This window comes from Thermobia domestica, chromosome 2 (assembly GCF_964235325.1).
Source record: "Thermobia domestica chromosome 2, izTheDome1.hap1.1, whole genome shotgun sequence".
NCBI lineage: Eukaryota > Metazoa > Arthropoda > Insecta > Zygentoma > Lepismatidae > Thermobia > Thermobia domestica.
This window is the reverse complement of record NC_137455.1, coordinates 354687621-354708192: the sequence shown is the minus strand read 5'-3', so window position 1 is coordinate 354708192 and position 20572 is coordinate 354687621. Positions and strand designations below refer to the sequence as shown.

The following is a 20572-nucleotide window of genomic DNA, read 5'->3' as shown; positions in this document are numbered from 1 at the left end:
CAGGAAGTGACATTACGAACTTATCTGTTTCTCTGTGTATCTGTGACTGTCGGTCACTGGCATACGTAGTTCATGCTCGATTGTTTCATTCTGAGAAATTCACTTACAGGAAAGAAACATTTGTTTCCGAAAAAATATATACATATATTGTAGTTACTCATCCGAAATGTAACGCGAAAAAAGTAACGCAAACTAGGTACGTTACTTAAAAATTTGTAACGCGTTACCGTTACAGTTACTTTGGAAAAAATGTAATGCGTTACTAGGAAACGTTACTTGCGTTACGTTACTTCCCAGCACTGGCTTAACCTCGCTCAATAAATATTATAGCACGTACAGTTTTCATATTCTTTCGTGAGTACTTTAGAAGACGGTAAACGTTAACGAGCATTTGCCTTGAATATGTCGTTGCGTGTTTTTGTCCAATGTCAAATCTAATTAATTTTACCGATCGTTGTTAACATGTAAAGTGTAAAGTAATAATCCATTCATCATAACTTCAATCGATAATGGCCTTTAAACATTAATGTTTCCACTCTTTTATTTTACACTAAGAAAAAAATGTAGGTGGCGTACTTAAAATGGTAGGCTACATGCGTGGTTTTCGGACTTAACGTACAGCAGACGTATAACTGAAAACGCATGTTTTATAATACTTTCTGTATAAGTGTTCCATCTGTACATTCTTACCGTGTGAAACAATATAGGCGGTTAGGATCTCACATACAAATGGACGTATATAACATATAGCTGAGGAAGTAACATAAGTATATGCATGTGATATACGGAAAACTGTTAGATGTCAGACACCCTGCAACGGCATGATGTAATATCTAAGGGCCGTGAATATGTAGCATATGGATAGCGTATGCTCCATACTGATTTCTGGGATACGGACAAAATCTCGCGGCCGAAACATCGCCGCCCAAAATCTCGCCGGCCAAAACCTCGCGGGACAAAATCTCGCCGGGCCAAAACCTCGCGTGGCCAAAACCTCGCCGCCCAAAACCTCGCGGGACAAAATCTCGCCGAGCCAAAACCTCGCGTGGCCAAAACCTCGCCGCCCAAAACCTCGCGGGACAAAATCTCGCCGAGCCAAAACCTCGCGTGGCCAAAACCTCGCCGCCCAAAACCTCGCGGGACAAAATCTCGCCGAGCCAAAACCTCGCGTGGCCAAAACCTCGCCGCCCAAAATCTCGCCGGGCCAAAACCTCGCGTGGCCAAAACCTCGCCGCGAATGAAACTTTTCTTTAAAATTTACCCAATGAGTTTCTTAATATGCAATTCCACGTTACAAATAATAATAATAATAATAATAATAATAATAATAATAATAATAATAAGATACAAAAAACATCGTGTGCGTGAGCTTTCTCGGGTTATTCCTGTTTCCTCCCACTTTCTTTATTCGATCATTTTCTTCATCCTGGTCATCTACGTCTCCTTTAATCTACAGGACATAATCAAGGGACGTCGTAAAAACTCATATATTATTTCATACTTTCATAAATATTATTAGATTTTTGTTGAAGCTTTAAGTTTTTGGATGTTCCAAAGTTCACGAAACTAACCCCGTTAGTTGTCATTACTTTCCTTATGCAGACTTTCTTTTCCTATAACCAGTTTAAAAACATCCTGTCGCCCTATCTTCACATTGAAATCCTCTAATACAGAAATAGAATTTTCATATGGTATCGCGGGAGTTGGTCAAATACCCGTGATACTTTTTCTGAAACAGCGTCTTTATACCGTCATCCTTATCATCTGTTGGAACATTTACATTTTGGTCAGGCGAGATTTTGGGTATGGCGATATTTTGGGGCGCGAGGTTTTGGCAAGGCGAGGTTTTGGCCCGGCGAGATTTTGGCCAGGCGGGGTTTTGGCCGGGCGAGATTTTGTCCCGCGAGGTTTTGGGCGGCGAGGTTTTGGCCAGGCGAGGTTTCGGCCCGGCGAGATTTTGGGCCGCGAGGTTTTGGGAGGCGAGGTTTTGGCCAGGCGAGGTTTTGGTCCGCGAGGTTGTCGCCGTAGGTTCTGGCCGCGAGGTTTTGTACCCAACACCTGATTTCTATAGTAAGCAAGGGGATTCTGTACATGTGTACAATATACCGCTGTCCGGAGAACGGATTTCTCTGAGTGTATTATTAGGATTTATAGTCATTTTCTAGCATAATTTTATTTAAACTTTTAAGGTACGTCTTTATATTGTCACTATGTAGACATATTGTACTTACGAAATACTATATAACTATTAATAATGATATGACTTAAGAAACCTGAACAAAAATTTGCTACTCTATGTTTTCCTATGCTAAGTATTCAAACAACTGTCGTAGAAAACAGCTTCATAGTCTCATCATCATTATCATAGGTATTCTGCCATTATTGGCAGGTCACTTGCCGCAGCTAAAAAGCTTCCATAACTTCTTCGCTAACTTCCGCTAACTTCTTCGGCTAACTTCCACTAAGAAGTTCGGTCTTCCGCTAACTTCTTCGTCTTCACGTACATTTTCTCTGTTTTGTTATCGTCTATTAATTGCAGTCTCCTTCGCCCCTTCCCTGTCTTTCCTGTCATTATACCCTCTAGCACGCCCCTCATGATATAGTTCCTTCTTAGCCAATGTCCGAACCAGTTTCTCTTTCCCTCCTTAATAAATTGTTCTTTTCTCCCTCACCATTTCGTCATTCGTTTTTCGCTCGACCTAGCTAATTCTTCTCCACACCCACATTTCGAAAGCTTACAGCCGCTTTTCGTTATTTTTACGTAATGTCCATGTTTCTACTCCATATTCTGACTTCTATAATTTTCCTTCCTTCTTGGCCTACTAAAAGATAACTTTCTTTGAACATTTTACTATGTAATGTACGAAGAAAGAACTTCTAAGGTGATTGATTGGTCTTTTCGATTTTTATTTCAAAAGCTGTACGGCCAGCCGCACCTTCACCAAAGGATAGGGCAGCCGAGTGGAGGTACTGTAACTGTGAGCAGTGGAACGAAGCCTCGAACTGCACATCCTCTCAAACACGGGCTAGATATAAAGGCCTCTCCTATCTTGTGATTTGAGCCACACGGTCCATGCACTCTATGGAGACTAATATTGAAACCGGAATCAGAAGTGCATTTCTAATACTTCCGGTTTTAGTAGAGAAATGCGGTTTAAGACAATATCTTTTGATCAATCCATTCCAAAAAACACTTATCACGCTATTTGTTACCGTTTTTGTTCTGTGGCGATCAACGTTGAAATTGGAAATGAATATTTTCTAGGACTTCCAGTTTGAATAGAGGATTAACGGAGAAGATGGAAACTATTCTTAACGCTAAGTCGATTCCAAAGATCCACTTCCCGATGTCTCTTATATTGTCTCTGATATCTATTCACAGACAGACTGGCGGATGGACAAAGCCGTTTTATAAGACTTTCGATATTTATGCATAACATCATTTGGAAGCCTAATAGTCAGTAGCGTTTATATGAATTAATATGAAAAAAATCACGAAAATCTGCGATTTGCGCAGAACCTCTATAAATAGGATTTAATTAAAGAAATACGTACAAACAGGAGCGCACTCAGAAACTTTTGTTGGGAAGGATCCAATAATGCAAGACATTATGTTATATAGTATCGAACGCTTCTTATTGTACAGCCGAAAAAAGACAATAAGTAATTTTTAAGTACAATACCTAAATTCTCACGAAAAATGATAAAATTATATTGTTTTTATCAGAAAAGAAATAGCACAGATGATGTGTAAGGTCACATCTTTAGTCTATATCAAGTATTTCTATGCTAAACAAGTATAGTTTCATTAAGAAACTGTACAAATATATATCGAATTACGAAGTTTTGGAGGAGGTTCCGGACCCGATGGATTCCCCGTGGGTGCAACCCTACGTACAAAGTAATTGATAGAGCATATAGTGAACAATAATAACGGTTTACAGTAGTCGAGGATGAATAGGCTGCTTCAACAAACTTAACATTCGATTGCAATTACAGTAATTGAAATTGTCTCTTTGATATCTATCAAGCACAAGCTTCACTATAATTGTTCATAGGAAAGATTAGTTTAAATCAGTGGTGTAATATTAGAATTATTGTAAGATATATACTCGACCGGTTTCAAAAATGTAGCGTATATTCAGCCCCACACTGAGAAAAATCCATTCTCCGGACAGCGGTAAATTGTACAAATATACGGAATCCTCTTGCTTACTACAAAAATCAGGATGGAGCATACGTTATCCATATCCTACATACGCACTACCCTTAGATGCTACATCATGCCGTTGCAGGATGTTTGGCATATAACAGTTTTCCGTATATTACATGCATATACTTATGTTACATTCCTTAACTATATGTTATATACGTCAATTTGTATTTGAGATGCTGACCGCCTATATTGTTTCATCTTGAAAGTACGTATATAGATGGAACCTTATACAGAAAGTATTATAAAACATGCGTTTTCAGTTCTACGTCTGCTGTACGTTAAGTCCAAAAACTACAGGAATTACACATGTAACCTATCTTTTTAAGTACACCACCTACATTTTTTTCAGTGCATATACCCTCGTCCTTCCGTTAATTTAAACTGGGTATGCACGTGGCTATAAAAATATTAGGTGGGTATACGCCATATATTCGCGTATTACAACCCGTATTATATCTTTGATTTAAATAGATTTATTACAAAATGGAAATTGGTAAGTCTCGTTATATCTTCGGTTAACAGAATAACAAAACTGACTTGATTTAAATTTGCTCATGCCTGGGAGACGTGATCATTAACAAAGTTTTGTCTAATATTTTTAATAAATCAACCACATTAATAATAATTACTAGTCAAGTCACTACCACGAACATACAAAGTTAATCATCATAAATGTTACACCTCCACATAATAATGAACAGAATCCCTATCATTAAGCAAGACTTGATTATTCTTCAAAGACATTTAAACTTCATAGAAACTAAAATCTGATGCCAAAGAAAACGAATTAATTATATTGATCTCAAATTACTGTTCTTATACTCTCAAGGCAAATCTCAATCTTGACTCTAATATTGGAAGAAATGATTTTTAATTTGAACCAATAAATATAAAAATGAAAGTGATTGTGTTTGTGACTTCACATCTCTTCAACCACCCGACCGATCAAATTTTCGGGATGATAGATGAAGTTCGGGACTGGGATGGTTTTCATTATTTCACATTGACGGTGCAACTTAGGGGAGAGGAAAGGGGGACGATATCTAAAAATGATCGATATTAGTGTCGAATCCATAGTTTTCGAGGTCGCTGAGACGAACGGTTACACTTTTAATGCAGTTTAAACCAAATTCAACCCTTTGTGTCCAAAATGAAACGTATTCTCCCCATGCGAATAACGGGTATTCTGCTAGTATTTAATATTTAAATAATACTTCTACTTAGAAACAGTACAATAAAGAAATTACATGACTATCCTTATCTCTTCCACGCCAAAGTGAGGAAGAGCCAATTTATTAGGAAACCCAATTTGAACTAGCTGGTGAGTTTCAATTTAACAATCACACGACTTCTGAAAGCCAGGACCTCTACTGATAAATTATGCAAAACGTTTACATTCCTTCTTCTCAAATACTATTTTGGGATACTTGGAAACATTTGGGGCATTTTTGGGACATTTGGAGCATTTTTGGGACATTTAGAAGAAGAAACAATGCATCAAATAGATCCCTATACACGGCTTGCGTAATATCCATCTGAGCAACGCGTTACGATTATTTTATAAGTCTCGTCTCGATCTTACTAAGCGTCTGATATTCCCCATTGTGTAACTGTTACCATTTACCTGTTTGTTCCCTTGTTTTTGTTCCAAATATTTAACTCAAGAAAATAATAATTAATTGATACCTCTTAAAAACTTACACATACTGCAGAAATTTCGAGCATTTACATTGTAAGTATGAATTTCGCCAACATACACATAAACTGTAAAAAAAAAAAAAAAAAAAAAAAAAAAAAACTGGAAAGTAAATGGATAGCGAAGCTGGAAGCTAAGTTGTAGAACAGAAGCAGTATAAGGGATGCTCAAAAAAAAAAAAAAAAAAAAAACTTTGAGGAAAGTATTCCGAGCAAAAATTAACGAAATACGTGTTCTTTGCAAAATACACGTAGTACAAATAGTTGAACTTGACGCCTAAAATGAATAAGTCACGTTCTTCAAATTTAAAGGACACACTGTGCGCAGAGTGTTTCTTTAGAAATCTTCAAGGAAAAATGGTTATGCGTAAACCGAATTAAAGGGGAGAATCAGAAACCCAAGCCTCAATATTCTTACAGGGCAAATTTGTATTTCAGATTACAGGATTATTATTACTATTCAAATCTAATAACAACAAAAACATTCCGTCTATTTCCAGAATATTTTAAATTAACAAATTGAAATGTTATACAAACAAATTTCTTTTGTTATCTTTGTAACATCAGGATTTTGAGTATCTGTAATAGAAAAAAGGAATATTTACTATGATTTATGAAAAACACGATTAATTAATTTTTTTTTATCTGTTCGTTCCTCAAATTTTAATTCACCATAGAAATGACAGGATAAACCTTTTAGGATCTCGGTGATATATATATTGTACGTTGAAATCAAAACCTTTTTTTAAAAAAAAATTCTTAAATTCGCACAGCACTGATAAGATTTTCTTCAAGATACACCTTTAGCATCTCAAAGATTATTTCCAGGTTTTTATTTTATTTATTTCTTTGGTACTCGTAAGCGCCCGGGTCGTTGAAGTGCCTTTAACTATAATGCACATGAATGTTTATCCTGTGTTGTTATATAAGCCCGGACAACAAATATGTAATGTTGAGTTGGATATATGCAAGGCTTTCTCAGACACAAACCAGAAGAGAAACGTGGATAGTATATCGTCAGTAAAGAAACGTAGGGACGTAATTTGCAAAATTGTGAATTTGAGTTTTGAGCACCATGCATGCTTATTTAGCCTTCTCCATCAACCATAAAAACTTTTAGAGCTGAGTTCTTATATGAATGGAGATACGAGCTGTCTGTAAATGGCGTATCTTGAAAGTAAGCGTCTAAAAGAATCTGTGAAGAGGCGTAACTAACATATAGCTATATTTGTCCGTTGATTAGTACCTTTGTGATTTCTATTTGTGAATGAGTAAACTGGCATAACTTCTTTCTAGGATGAAAAGAAAAGGAAAGAAACGAAACGAAAAGAACAAAAAAACAAAAGAAAAGAAAGTCGAACACATCACATATTATATTATTAAAGCTATAAGAGAATTTACTCGTGGCCTTTCTTCAGTCGTGCTTTGCACTGTATTGCTCAAGTTCAAAAATTAAGTGAGGTGCTGAGAATAATAAGGCAGATCACAACCAAAGTTCATTTTGAGAAAAAAGATACCATTATCTCTTACATTCAAATGCTTATTTGTACTACGTGCGAATTTTAAAGGTGGAATATGAGAGTGTTAGGGATTCTACTTTTCTTTTCTTAAAAGCCTATGACTTGTCTGACGTAAAGTAGTTCATGCTATCGGGCCCGTATCTAGGAATGACTTCTGGGGAGGAACTGTGGGTTGTAATGCTACTACATAGAACTACCTTTAAGAGCTCGAAACTCTAGTATGGGTTTTATTTATATGTAAAATAAAAAAGTTTGCCCTTCTGAGGGGAGGCGATCGCCCCAATCGCCCCCCCTTCTGGATCCGCCACTGCATGCTATGATCATTACTTTCTATGACATTTAGTTTGGTGAATAATAGTATGCTGAATATAAAACAGTTCCTTGTATAGCTAGGTATATAATAAAAATATAATTTAAATATTCCAAAAAATAATGGGCAACGTATTACACTTGGTACTGTTTGTAATTGCAATTGCAATGTGCAGGACTAGTTTAAGTTGCATTAAAAACAATATTTTCCTGTAGGATTCTTATCTTGTTATAAATATTCTTATTTTGTAACACCAATTGCTAATAGATATATTCTCAACTGAGTTCAAGATACAAGTATAATACAACAATTTTTTTATTTAAAATATTACGTGCGAGAAGAAGACATTGTTATTGATAACTTAATTTCTTTCAAAAGAAAAAGCACATTTACGTATATCAGGGACATTACTACTTCCTGGCCGCAATTACAAACACATTGGAGTGTCGTCAGCGGTGATGTACGGCAGTAGTGATTACGAAAGTACTGGGGCACCCAACCGCATGCATTATTATTATTCATACTACTACTACTACTACTACTACTACTACTACTACTACTACTACTACTACTAATAATAATAATAATAATAATAATAATAATAATAATAATAATAATGGCCACACACACTGTAGCACTTCCATACTTCCTGAGAACAAACCGCGGAACTCGAAAACACAAATTTTCTTGCAAAGGAATGTTTAGAACGGTACATCAGTATCTGAAAACGTACCGGGCACTGCTCTGGCAGGAAGAAAAGTACCAGGGAACATACAGGGTCAGAATACATTGATGACCAGGAATGAAGTCGAACCGGGGCGCGGCTAAGCAATGCCGCGCCCCGGTTCGACTTCATTCCTGGTCATCAATGTATTCTTGAACGCTCAAACATTATTGCTGTATTTTATTTTTAATATCTTAGGGCGTAACTTAAGCTTTTTCTTTAGAAAAATGTGATAGAAGGACGTAACTGATTAAAGAACATCTTTTCCCGCCAAAAAGTACAATCTAGTCAACCTTTAATACTATCTTCAGTAACACTAAGGTAAAAGTTTTCTTGGTACCAACTTTCGCAACTCTGTGTTCAAAATGAAATGAGTAGTAATGTATAACGCTATACGAACAATTTCAAATCGCTTTCCTGTATAATTAAAAACATTGAGATACGTCTGTACGTGCCTTTACTGACGATATGATCCCCCGATCTCTATAGCTTAAAATAAAAAAAAATGGTTTCGTACGCGATTAGATCTGGTGAAGGTGTACAAACTTTGGTAGCTTTAGGTGACACATTTATGTGCGAAACGCTGATGGCAGAAACATACAATTTTATTATTTGTAATCTTACGTTATTATTCCCAATCGTGGCTAAAGGAATCTGAAAAGCTTAAAGAAAAAAAACTGCTTTGTTTCAAGTAGTTCTACTGACTTTATTTGAGTTTTAAAGTTTACGGTTATTCGAAATCCATTTAATTATAACTATATTTTGTCATTTATTAATCCTATAGATTTATTAAGGGAAGCTTTATTTACATCTTTTATTTGATTCAATCTTATCCTCTGAGTAAAGGCAAGCACAGAAAATAACGTTTAGTTTCTTTTATTCTAATAAATAAAATGCTCATACAGCACCTGTACTAAAGAGTATTTCAAAATTATGGAGATACTAAAGTAAAATGGGAAGGGTGTAGGGTCAATATGAAACCAAAGTCTCTGTGGTGGCATATGAGGGACTTCGTGTTCATCTTGATAGGTATTGGATTTGGTTACAATGCTTAAATGGGAATCATACAATGTGATATCATTTTGTGGTTGTGCGTACTCTCAGAAAGATATCAGTGTAACTGTGAGGCGCGTCCGGGAAGTAAGTTTCCCTAACGCAGTAAACAGAAGACGAAGTGACCTTGAATCATATATTGCCACAGATACAACACAGATGACACTACTTTTCAACATATTCACCATCGGAATTTAGTCATTTGTCATACCCTGGAATCAACTTTTGTATTCCGATGTCGTAAAAAAAAAAAAAATCAATTGCCTGGGAGTGAAATCAGTGCACTATAACAACTTGCAGTTGTTTATCATTATCAAATTCCTTACCAGACAGGAATTTATTGAAGTGTAAGGAGAGATTAAAAATCTCTGGAAGCAAGTCCGGACTATACGGTGAGTGGTCAAACACGTCCCAGTGTAACGGCTGCAGAAGATAGGTTATTACGCGCCGTATGCCCAGATCTTGCTCCGAGTGATTTTCGTGTTTTCTTACACTTCAAGAAACTCCTGTCCGGCAAGCATTTTGATAGTGATGAACAATTGAAGATAGCTGCCATACACTGATTTCACTCCTAGGCGGCTGATTGTTACAAAAGTTAATTCCATGGTATAACAAGTAGTTAATACGCTGAAAAGTAGTGTCAACTATGCTGTATCTGTGGCAATACATGTTTCAAGGTGACTGTGTTTCCATTGTGTTTACTGCCTTCGGGAAACTTCTATTTAGACGCCACTCGTATATGAACATAATAACTATATATACTAGTATCACCAAGTATTAAGCCTACTTACCATATTTGAAGCTTGATTGGCGTTCCGTCTAAGTTTATTATTTTTTGTTTAAAGTCGATTCCTGAAAAAAAAATAAAGAAAAATTAGTCACATATCATTAATGATATAACTTTAGTTAACAGAATTTTGTCTCATCCGAGGTAACTACATAGTAGTTTTACACGAGAAATGGAATTTTCTCGCGAACACTTTCGAGAAATGATTTTTTAAATAATTTCAAATGTATGGAGTGTATGAAACAATTCATCAAGCCACTTCGTTTAGCTTTTAGAGATGAAGCACCATCCAATAGGGCTGTGTGCAATTGGTTGTTCGAATTCCAGCGTGGTTGCACATTTCTCAGTGACAGATTTCCTGAAGATCATCCATTCATATCTATTGTTGCCATGCGTGAAACGATTCAGAGAGATCGGTGTGTGGCATATCATGAAACTTAGGTATCCTTTAACATTGACATGAAAGCAATAATGAGTTTGTATGGTTACCTGAACGTACGGGAACTTTCAAGTCACTGGATCTCATACAACTTGACTGAAGCTCAAAAATATGCTCGTGTCAGTTGGAGTAGGAAAAATGCTCAAAACATTCAACTAAGGTAAATCGAATTAGGTGTACTACATCGCTACAGGAAAAGTGACTTGGATCTATTTATACGAACCCGTAACTAAACAGCAATCCACTGATTGGGTGATTTAAAATGAGCCAAAATAACGAAAGATATTAGTTCAAGAAGTGCTGTAAAGTAAATAATTGTTAGCTTCTTCGGATATACCGGACATGTGGCATCCATAGTCTTAAATTGAAGGATTATTAATGTTGTGTGGTATACAATTTGTTTACAGAGGTAATCAGTGACTTGCGTAAAACAAACCCAAATTCTCGCATTATTATTCATAGACACAATGCCAGTTCCCACTCAGCCTACCAAACTGTTAATTTTGCCCAGTAAAAATGTCGAATTCATGACTACGTCGACTGCACTGTCCGTATTCACCTGACCTAACACCAAATGATAATAAAGAGCTTAATAAAGGTTTATTTCAATATTCTTCTTCTTAATATTCTCAATTTCTTCCTAATAACTGGTATGTTTCTCATATAGCCTCATTTTTAGGTTACAAAGAAATTCATTATTTTTCATTTTTTTGAAAACGGCGCATAAGGTTTTACACTCACCCGTATCATTTATGACTTATCGATCGCGGTGGCTCAGTGGTAGAGCGTTCACCTCTGGTGCTTGGGGTCCCGGGTTTGATCCCAGCCCCCGCCAAGTGAACTTTGTGGTGGACAAACACCGTGTGCATGGGTTTTCTCGGGGTTCTCCCGTTTCCTCCCACTTTATTCATTCCACCATTCCATTCATTACTCATCATCACCGTCTCCTTTAGCCTAACCGGCATAACCGTGGGACGTAAAACTCAATGATTTCATTTGATTTCTTCGGACAATTTGTGGCCCCGCGTAGCGTAGTCGCTAACGCTCTCGACTTCGGTGCGAGCGGTCCCAGGTTTGATTCCCGGTGGGGGCCCGGTCGGTCGAAAAAAGTGTAAAAATGATTTTTCAGGCCAGCCACCCTGAATGAGGCTTTCCTGGGTTTTCCTCATTCACACCAGGCAAATGCCGGGGTGGTACCTAACTTATAGGTCCCAGGCCGCTTTCTTCCTTCCTTTTCCCCCGGATTGTGTGCTCGCCGAGGAACGTCATCCCTCAAAACGTGAAGGGCTAAATGGCCTTAGATGCCGAAAGTCCAGAAATCTAAATCCTAAATCTTTGGAAAATTTCTTTCTTTGGACGTTAAGAATGCTGCAGAATTATACACATTTAATACAAACGAATTCATTTTTATTTATGAACTAGCGTCAATTACTTGTTTCGCTGGATTAACATAAGAAAAATGAGTAATATGTTTCGTTAGTCAATCATTTTTTACTGTTGCTGAAGCGTTCTTTGATATCAGTAATTTCGATCATTTTTATGTCTCCCCCCCCCCCAAGTTGCGGGGCTGAATTTGGATTTAAACAGCATCGGAAGTATCACTATTCATCTCAGCCACTCCTAAAATTATGAATTCGACACTAATATCGGCCATTTTCGATCATTTATATATATATATATATATATATATATATATATATATATATATATATATATATATATATATATATATATATATATATATATATCCCTTTTTATATATCTCTTCACCTCCCCTTCTCTAAGTTGCACCGTCAAAGCGAAGTGATAAAAACGATCCCAGGCCTGAACCTCATCTATGTTGAAAATTTGATCGAAATCGGTCTCGTGGTTCAAGAGTTATTAAGTCACAAACGTAGCCACTTTCATTTTTATCTACATAGATAGATTTGTAGGTTAGTAGGATATAGTCACAAGAAAAGTAGTTCAAAGCATAAACTAGCTATTATTTCCAGGAGAAACTAATCTTGCAAAAGTAAATAATTTTCCATTTTCTGTCTTTTGTGAAGAAGAAAAAAAAGTTTATCATTGGTGAACGTAATGAACGTAGGAGGGAAAACATTGGTTCTGCTCACACTGATACGATAAGTAGAATTCCATGCTTGGAAGCGCGTTAAGCTAATATTTTTGCAGCAAGCGTTGCCGTCTTGTAGGCGCCACGAGGTGTTTGTCCCCCTCCGTCCACGAAATAAAAGCTTCACAACGGTCATGATGTTGGCGCTGCGCTTCTTCCAGTTCAGGCTCTGTAAACATGTCGAAAGAGAATGACGAGATTCTATCAGTTGATAGGGTGTGGAACGACAAGCGAAAAGATGTGTTGTGATAGATTGTTTTTTTTTTTCTTCTTGTTTTTCTTTTTTCTGAACGTGAGACTTCATATTAATGTAACTAGAAAGCATTAGTCACAAGCCTGGAAAAATGCCAGCACTGTGTCTTGTCAAATTTTCCTGTTGTGTTGTTATTAGGTTTAAGTGCAGATACTTGTTATATTTAAAAAAAAAAGAAAAGAAAAAAGAGAAAACCAAATATATATGAGGGCAGCTTCAAAAGTTCCTTCCCGTTTCGAGATATATAATTTTCACTAGTATACTCATGAGCAAAGCTGACAGAACTCATGAGATCCTCTTCCTCTGAAAGTGAGCGTGAGATCATACTACTAATTTTGAGCTGATGCTATGAGTGAGGTCGATTTGATGAGAGTGTGAGGTCAAGTGAATATGAAGTCGAATTGATGGAATGAGATTGAGTGAGGTTAATCCAAAGTGAGGACCTCTACTCATGAGCTTCCTCATGGCCAAATGTTGAACGTTCTTGCCTTGCAGGTAAAGGTTCCTAATTTAAATTCATATAGGGTTCCATATCATATATATACAGGGTGTTAATGAATTATACCGACAAACTGTAAGAGGCGATTTCTCACATCAAAATAAGAGAAAAAGTTAATATGGACCTATGGCGAGAAGTGCATAGTTTCAGAGCTAGGGCTGTCCAAAGTCGCGAAAATGCCAAAATTCAATAGGCTTTATTTCGAATTCTAGCACCGTGGATAGTGGTCCTTATCAGCGTAAAGGAAGCCACACATACACAATCCCAAAGTGCATATTTCATCAATTTTCAATAGTTGGAGAGGGTATTCCCTACAACGTATAATTCTCAAATATGCTCTCAATAGATTTTTCAGATATACCCTGATTTCAAGGAGAGTCCAAGGTCAGCAAGAGATAAGCCTTGACAACAATGGATACCTAATGCTTCAGAGGAAAGGCGGAAGTGTTAGAAACAAGCAGTTCCATGTTCTTTTGTGTTCGGAATAACGTGTGGTGATATGTATTTCGTCACGGTATATTTCACGTTTTCTTCACTTATAAGCGTGAAAGAAAACATCGCAGCATGCGTTTTCCCGAGTACGACGATCTGCTGACGATCCTTAACACTCCCGACATCGTACCAAAGGATTCCGTGTTCACTTCTATCAAGGCTTATCGTTTGCCTACTTTGGACCAATAATAAAGTCAGAGCATGTCTCAAAATTCGGTTGATGGCATATCTGGGAATTTCACCCTGCAGGGAATACTCTGAAAACCCATTGAACATTAATGAAATATTCATTTTTGGATTGCGTATGCATGACTTCCTTTATGCTGATAAGGACCACCATCCACAGTCTCTCGAATAGAGCCTCTTGGATTTTTGGTATTTTCGCGATTTTGGACAACCCTAGCTCTGAAGGTATGCACTTTTCGGCATGTGTCCGTATGAACTTTTTCTTTTATTTTGATGTGAGGAATCACCTCTTACAGTTTGTCGGTATAGTTCATTAACACTCTGTGTATATATATTCATATATATTCATATATATTCCCCGTTGAACTCGAGTCCGAATCGGGCTTTGAGATGCTCGGAGCAACTCTCCTGAGTTTCAGGGTTCAATAATGACCTCATCATCACTCTTCACCGATGGAGTGGAAAATCAAGGCATACCTGTTTTACGGACTATTGTCCTTCTACCAGTTAGCTAATAATTGGTTGAAACATGCTTACAATGAATTACCCGCCATTTCTTAGTTTGTTGGTAACACTCACCCGAAGAACTTTAATGGAAGAAACTCATGCACGATAGGCCGCAGCCGTTTATTAGAATGATTTGGTTTCAGCGCACCTTAATCCTACACATAACTTAAGAGAATAACGGAATAATTTCCAATTCGTTGTTCTGTGACGTCATATTTCGTTTCTCCCACTCTCACTTGTTAGTAAACCAGATGACCAGACATGGGAAACCAACATAGCTACCTAAGTTTACAGGGCAGATTGCGAGTGCGATTTGAGGCGATAAACGAGCCCAGCAGGCCTGATTTATCGCCTAAACTGAGTAAACTGGAGCCTAGGAAGTATATCCATATTTGACGCTCTTTTCTGTGTTTTATAAATTACAGATTGAATTAATTTATTGTCCAATTTTGTTATTGTCCAATTAATTTATTATGGGAGTTTTTGCATTCTAGATTACAATATACTTTTCCCTTTTCGAGTCATACTGCCGTATACACGTGTATTTAATAACGAGATTTTGTATGCGCGCGACTGAATGGCTTGATCCTTTGTCGGCGACAATTTGGTTGTAATAACTTACAACACAAGAACTGAATTTTTTCAAGGTGTACGGATCCGGAAGTATAGCCTCGGGCACCTGAATGTATTGATTCGGCCCTGAGCTTGCGCCAGGCTTTACTATGATGGATACCTTATTATGTTGTGACCTACAGCTATTCATCCAAGGATAGAACAAATGATTAGGTTATGCATAATACGTGGAGGAGAGATGTATTCCTATCAGTAAACTATTGGTTGAAACAATTCACAGTCACCTCACTACTATCACTCAAAGAAAATCTTCTGCCATTTAGGTGGTGGTTGTTAATGCCTTCCGAAGAAGGATAATAATAGGATACGCCTACTGGGCGATCAGTAGAAGTCTGTCTCCTAATTATGCCTACTGGCTAGGGAATTCTCTTACCGAATATGAATCTACCGATATATCTAGTGACTGTACTGGATCGTAAGTCAAGCTCATTTCTCCCAGTGCCACAAGGAACCGTGTAATACATTTAATCCCAGTTTGGCACAGCTCAACCCAGTAAGTTTTCTAGGATCTACCTCGGATCTGGATGTGTTCGGCTGTTACTTAATGAAACACCCATACATTCATATCCTCCCAATGATCGAAGACCTCGCCTATAAATTACATATATACGTACATCTTCATAGATATTTTATTATTATTCTGTTAGACCTTGTTTCCGTATTGTTAAACTAAACACAACACACTGAGCAAGGATATATGATAAAAATACATAAAAACACAAACACATAAATGTTTCAACACACTGTGTATGTATCAGACTTCCATTTCTTCTGGCTACTTCGGAGTTGGTTATCTTTATATACCTTCCGGAAATCAACTTTTAATTAGGTTCCGCCCCTCATTAAAAGAAAAGTAACACTCGTGGTTTTCCTGTTCAGCCTCACAATTGTCCAATTCTTCTGCTGTGGATTCAAATGAGACACTATTTTGAACGCGTATTACTCATGACACACACATCCGAACAGACTGCTGTTTGCACTGTTTCATACATTACGCCCCCTATTATGCGATTACAGGCAGTATCAGCTAAGGAGACAGTCAGCGGGAAATATGCAGCCGTCGAAAGCGGAAGTCAATTCGGACTCGTGTTCGAGATTTCGTGCTGAGGAATGAAGGATTCTCTGACGCTGAAGTTGTGAATCACTTTCAGAAAGAAGGATTGGGTCGTGCAACTACGTGCAGAACATGAAAAAGGATCAAAGATGGGATTTCAATGAAAAAAACGAGAGAGAAGGGGCAGGAAAGAGAAAAATGATTATGACGAAACAAATCAAAAAGAAGATTGTGTCACTGATGGACGCGAGCGACGAAGGTACCATTTCAAGTACTGCACGTGCATTAAAAGTGAGTCGTGATGTTATGAAGAACTGGCTACTGGTACTGGGGATAAAAACGAAGACAAAAAAAAAAAGGATGCTCCATATGCAGGTGAGAAACAAAAACAGGAAAAAAGTCATTCCGAACAGGTACGAGTTTGGTGGCTTTAATGGTGATAGGGACATAATAAAGGATGATGAAACATATATTGATATGAATGGGTATGAGCATAGTGGAAATGTGTCGTACTTTGAATCTGGTTATTCCTGTCCCTGAATCCGTAAAATTTAAGTTCAAAACTAAAGTTCAACAGAAAGTACTCATCTCGATGTCATTAAGCAGAAAGATCATTCTCGGCCATATTTTCATAAGCAGTCAATGGGTGCAATTAATCAAAATATATATCAAAATGAATGTATTCGAAAGAGACATCCCATTTATCAACTATCCAAGTGGTGGTTACATCTTTTTACCTGATTTAGCTTCTCACTACATAATAGGGACACAGGCGCTGCTGGACCGGGAGGGAGTGCAGTTTTTGCGCAAAGAGCGCAAAACCACCAAATGTATCACAAAACAGTCCCATTGAGAAATTCTGGGCTCATTTGAAAGCAAAAATATTCCAGGCACCATATAAACAAAAAATGTTCGAAAAAACGAGCCCGAAAAATAATACGTCAATTCATTGCAAACTACTTCGAACAGCTGATGGGAAATATGGGTCCAAAAGTCAGAGCGGCTACTAATCAGGGTATTCTTTCTGCCATTAACTGATTTCATATGATTGCAGAATGTCTATTGTGTGATTAGTACAAAAACTGTGACTTTTGATGTGCAAGTACGTAAACAAAATACGGCAATTCAAAAATGTGTCTGATTTAAATCCATAGGAGGTTAAAATATACTTTTTTTGCTGAATACATTCTTGTCCTTTAATTATCCTTGTTTATATCCCTTTATTCATTTGTTTTCTTTCTTCCTTTTCTTTGCTTCTTCTTTATGCAAAATCCCCTTCCATTCTTTATTCATCGCAAATCCTCCATTCCAATTCATCAACTTGTCTCCTGCCTTCATGATTTTCCTAACTTGTTTCCATTTTCTTTCCGAAGCCCAGTCTACTGCTTCTATAACCACTGCTCCTTCCCACCTTATCCTGTGGTTTGTCTCTTTGTACATATTACGTTGTTCTCCCTTTCAATCTTACGCCATCCTTGTACTATTTTACCCTTCCTTTGTTCTACTTTTTTGTTTCACATACGTAAATTTTGTTATACTTCCACTTTATATATTATCCCCTTTGATCTTTGTCCACTATTGTATTTCTCTTGGTTTTTCTGACTATTTCAATTATTCTACTTCCTCCTTTCCTGTACGTCCTAATTCCTGCTTTCCGAAGCATTCTCTATCTTCTCTGTTTCTTTGTCTAGGCTCTCTATACTAAACCATTTTTTGTTCTTGTCTTTTTCCTTCCTTTCCCCTACTACATTTCTTCTTACTCTATCCTCTTCATTGTATCCATTTCGCTTTAGTTGGGTCCAAAACTTCTTTAACTCCCATTCCTCTGTTCTTTATCTGTGTTTAGGTTTCCTATTCTTTCTTTCATGTTTTGTATGAAATTCTCCATCATTTTCTTATCCACTTCACTTCTTTTGTGGCAATACATTCCAGCTACACACTCTTTCTGGTACTAAGATGTAATTAAGTCTTCTTCTACCGACATCTTTATTTTGATATTTAGATAACTTATTTCCTTGTCTACTTCTATCTCATTCCCTAGTCTGATGCCTTGCTCTTCATTTTCCACGTTTGTCTTTTCGTTCCCTTCCATATTCCTAAACTGTTATCTACATAAAGGCAAAAAGAAGCAGTCTTTCTCCTGTTCTTTCTATTATCTCTTTCTCCCATCGACTCATTATTATGTCTGACAGTACTGGACTCAAAGAAGATCCTACATTGAATCCTTTCTTCTCTTTTACAATTCTCTCTCTGATTATACAGTATCCATTCTCCCGCAATACCGTTCATTCTCTAGTTATCTTCTTATTGTCCCAATCTTCTATTTTCTTTTCAACCATTTCTTCTTCTATTATCTTCAATATTTCCTTTCTCCTAAGACTCGGGAATACACTCTTAACATGAATACGCTAAATAACACAGTGCTCTCCTTTCTTTTCCCTAATTTGTCTATCATTCTCTTAATCCCTTGAGCATTCTCTACTCTCCTACTTTCTTGTCCGTTTGTCACTGTCTCAATTATTCTCTTAATTCCTTTTTCCAAATGTTCTACTTCACAAAGAAGTAGAGAAGTTGAACTTGACTGCAGGAACAATATATGCGAACAATATATTTGAAGTTGAATGTCTCAAAACTGCTAAGAGACTAGACCTACAACTTAAAGTGGACTTCAAAACATGTGAACTCTTACCATGAATCAAACCAGGGTCTGCAGCCTCACAGGAGCGTATTTTCAGCACATAGCCACGATGGAGTTCAGGGTGTTAATCCTTTTCTTGATTTGTATCAGATAAAAATATACATTTAAGCGAGAATATTCGTGCATGCATCCGTACCTTTTATTTAGATATAACTTCACTAATTTTTGTTAAAATTAGAACGAACTACTGACAAACGTGTTATCAGAAGGTCACTCTTAAAAGTATAATTCGATACAATTACTATGCGGTTGGTGTTTCTCTTTTGTTAAAAAAGAAACAGTGATTGCTTCTTCGTTTGATATCATCATGTTTTGGGACTGGCGTGATGTAAGTTAAATTCTAAATTGTATAGCATAACATAACATATCCCCACTATAAAATATGCTAGTCATCAGAATGCGAGAATATAATTGAAGCCTTGCGTTCCAGCAGAAGTCCACTTTTTGGCACTATATGAGTTATATCTATCATTGTAATAGTCTAACTGAGCTTTATCGTTTGGCATTCAAAACAACACAGGTTCCTGTATCTTCCGCATATTACTGACGTGTTGAGTTTCATTAGCATACACGTCCATGGACCTTTGTTATTCTAGAAAAGCAAACAGCCGATACGAGTTTAGCGTGGCTGTGAATCATAACAGCACATTTCACTGTCCCCACATGGAGTAATTGAATAATTGAATACAGATCAAAAACCATAACTGCAAGCAAGACATTAAGCGGCTTAATTACAGAAACATTCATGATGACAGGAAAGGCAAAAGTTGATGAGAAAAACTTGGGGAGAGTATATGGAGCTGAAATTATTCTGAAAGCTACTAAACCCAGGGATATTGAAAAATACCTGACCTCAATTTTACCTGCAGAGCAACCTTACTTTCAGAGACTTCAGACCAGCATGGTAAAGATCAGACTCCCAGTGCTGAGAAATCAGGAAGTGAAGAGTGGGATTCTGAGTAAGTGAAGGAAAGATATGAGTAAAGTAAACGTGGTGTTTGTTGCATTACATTATTGTGAAAATAGAGACTGAATTTATACACAGTGACTGTTATTTTATTTCCAGTCAATGTTACTTAAACATCAGTACATTCCCTTTTCCAAATCAGAGTTACAGTATCTAAAACCAATGTATCAGACCAGGCCCGTAACCAGCCCAAAAATGTAGGGGAAGGGCCGATCCAACCATATTATAGTTCATTTGCAAGATTACCGTGAAAATTTTAGGGGGGCCAGCAAAAATTTAGGGGGGCCCGGTCTCCCTAGATCTAACCCCCCCTGGATACGGGCCTGTATCAGACTACTGAGTTCCATAACAACACAAGTCCATTAGTTTCATTACTTTGTTATACACAAATTACTTGTTCTACTTATTTTAATACTTAGTGATATT

The 20572-nt window shown here is 37.1% G+C and overlaps 1 protein-coding gene across 1 annotated transcript in view; it reads right to left on the bottom strand.

Annotated features, from left to right (window-relative positions):
• The window catches only part of RabX4 (RAS oncogene family member RabX4), a 114523-nt gene that overhangs the window by 36747 nt on the left and 57204 nt on the right, over nucleotides 1–20572 (bottom strand). The window contains exon 2 of the mRNA XM_081749303.1: nucleotides 10310–10370. Coding sequence (XP_081605429.1) covers nucleotides 10310–10370 — 61 coding nt within the window. The remainder of the gene's footprint in view (nucleotides 1–10309; nucleotides 10371–20572) is intronic.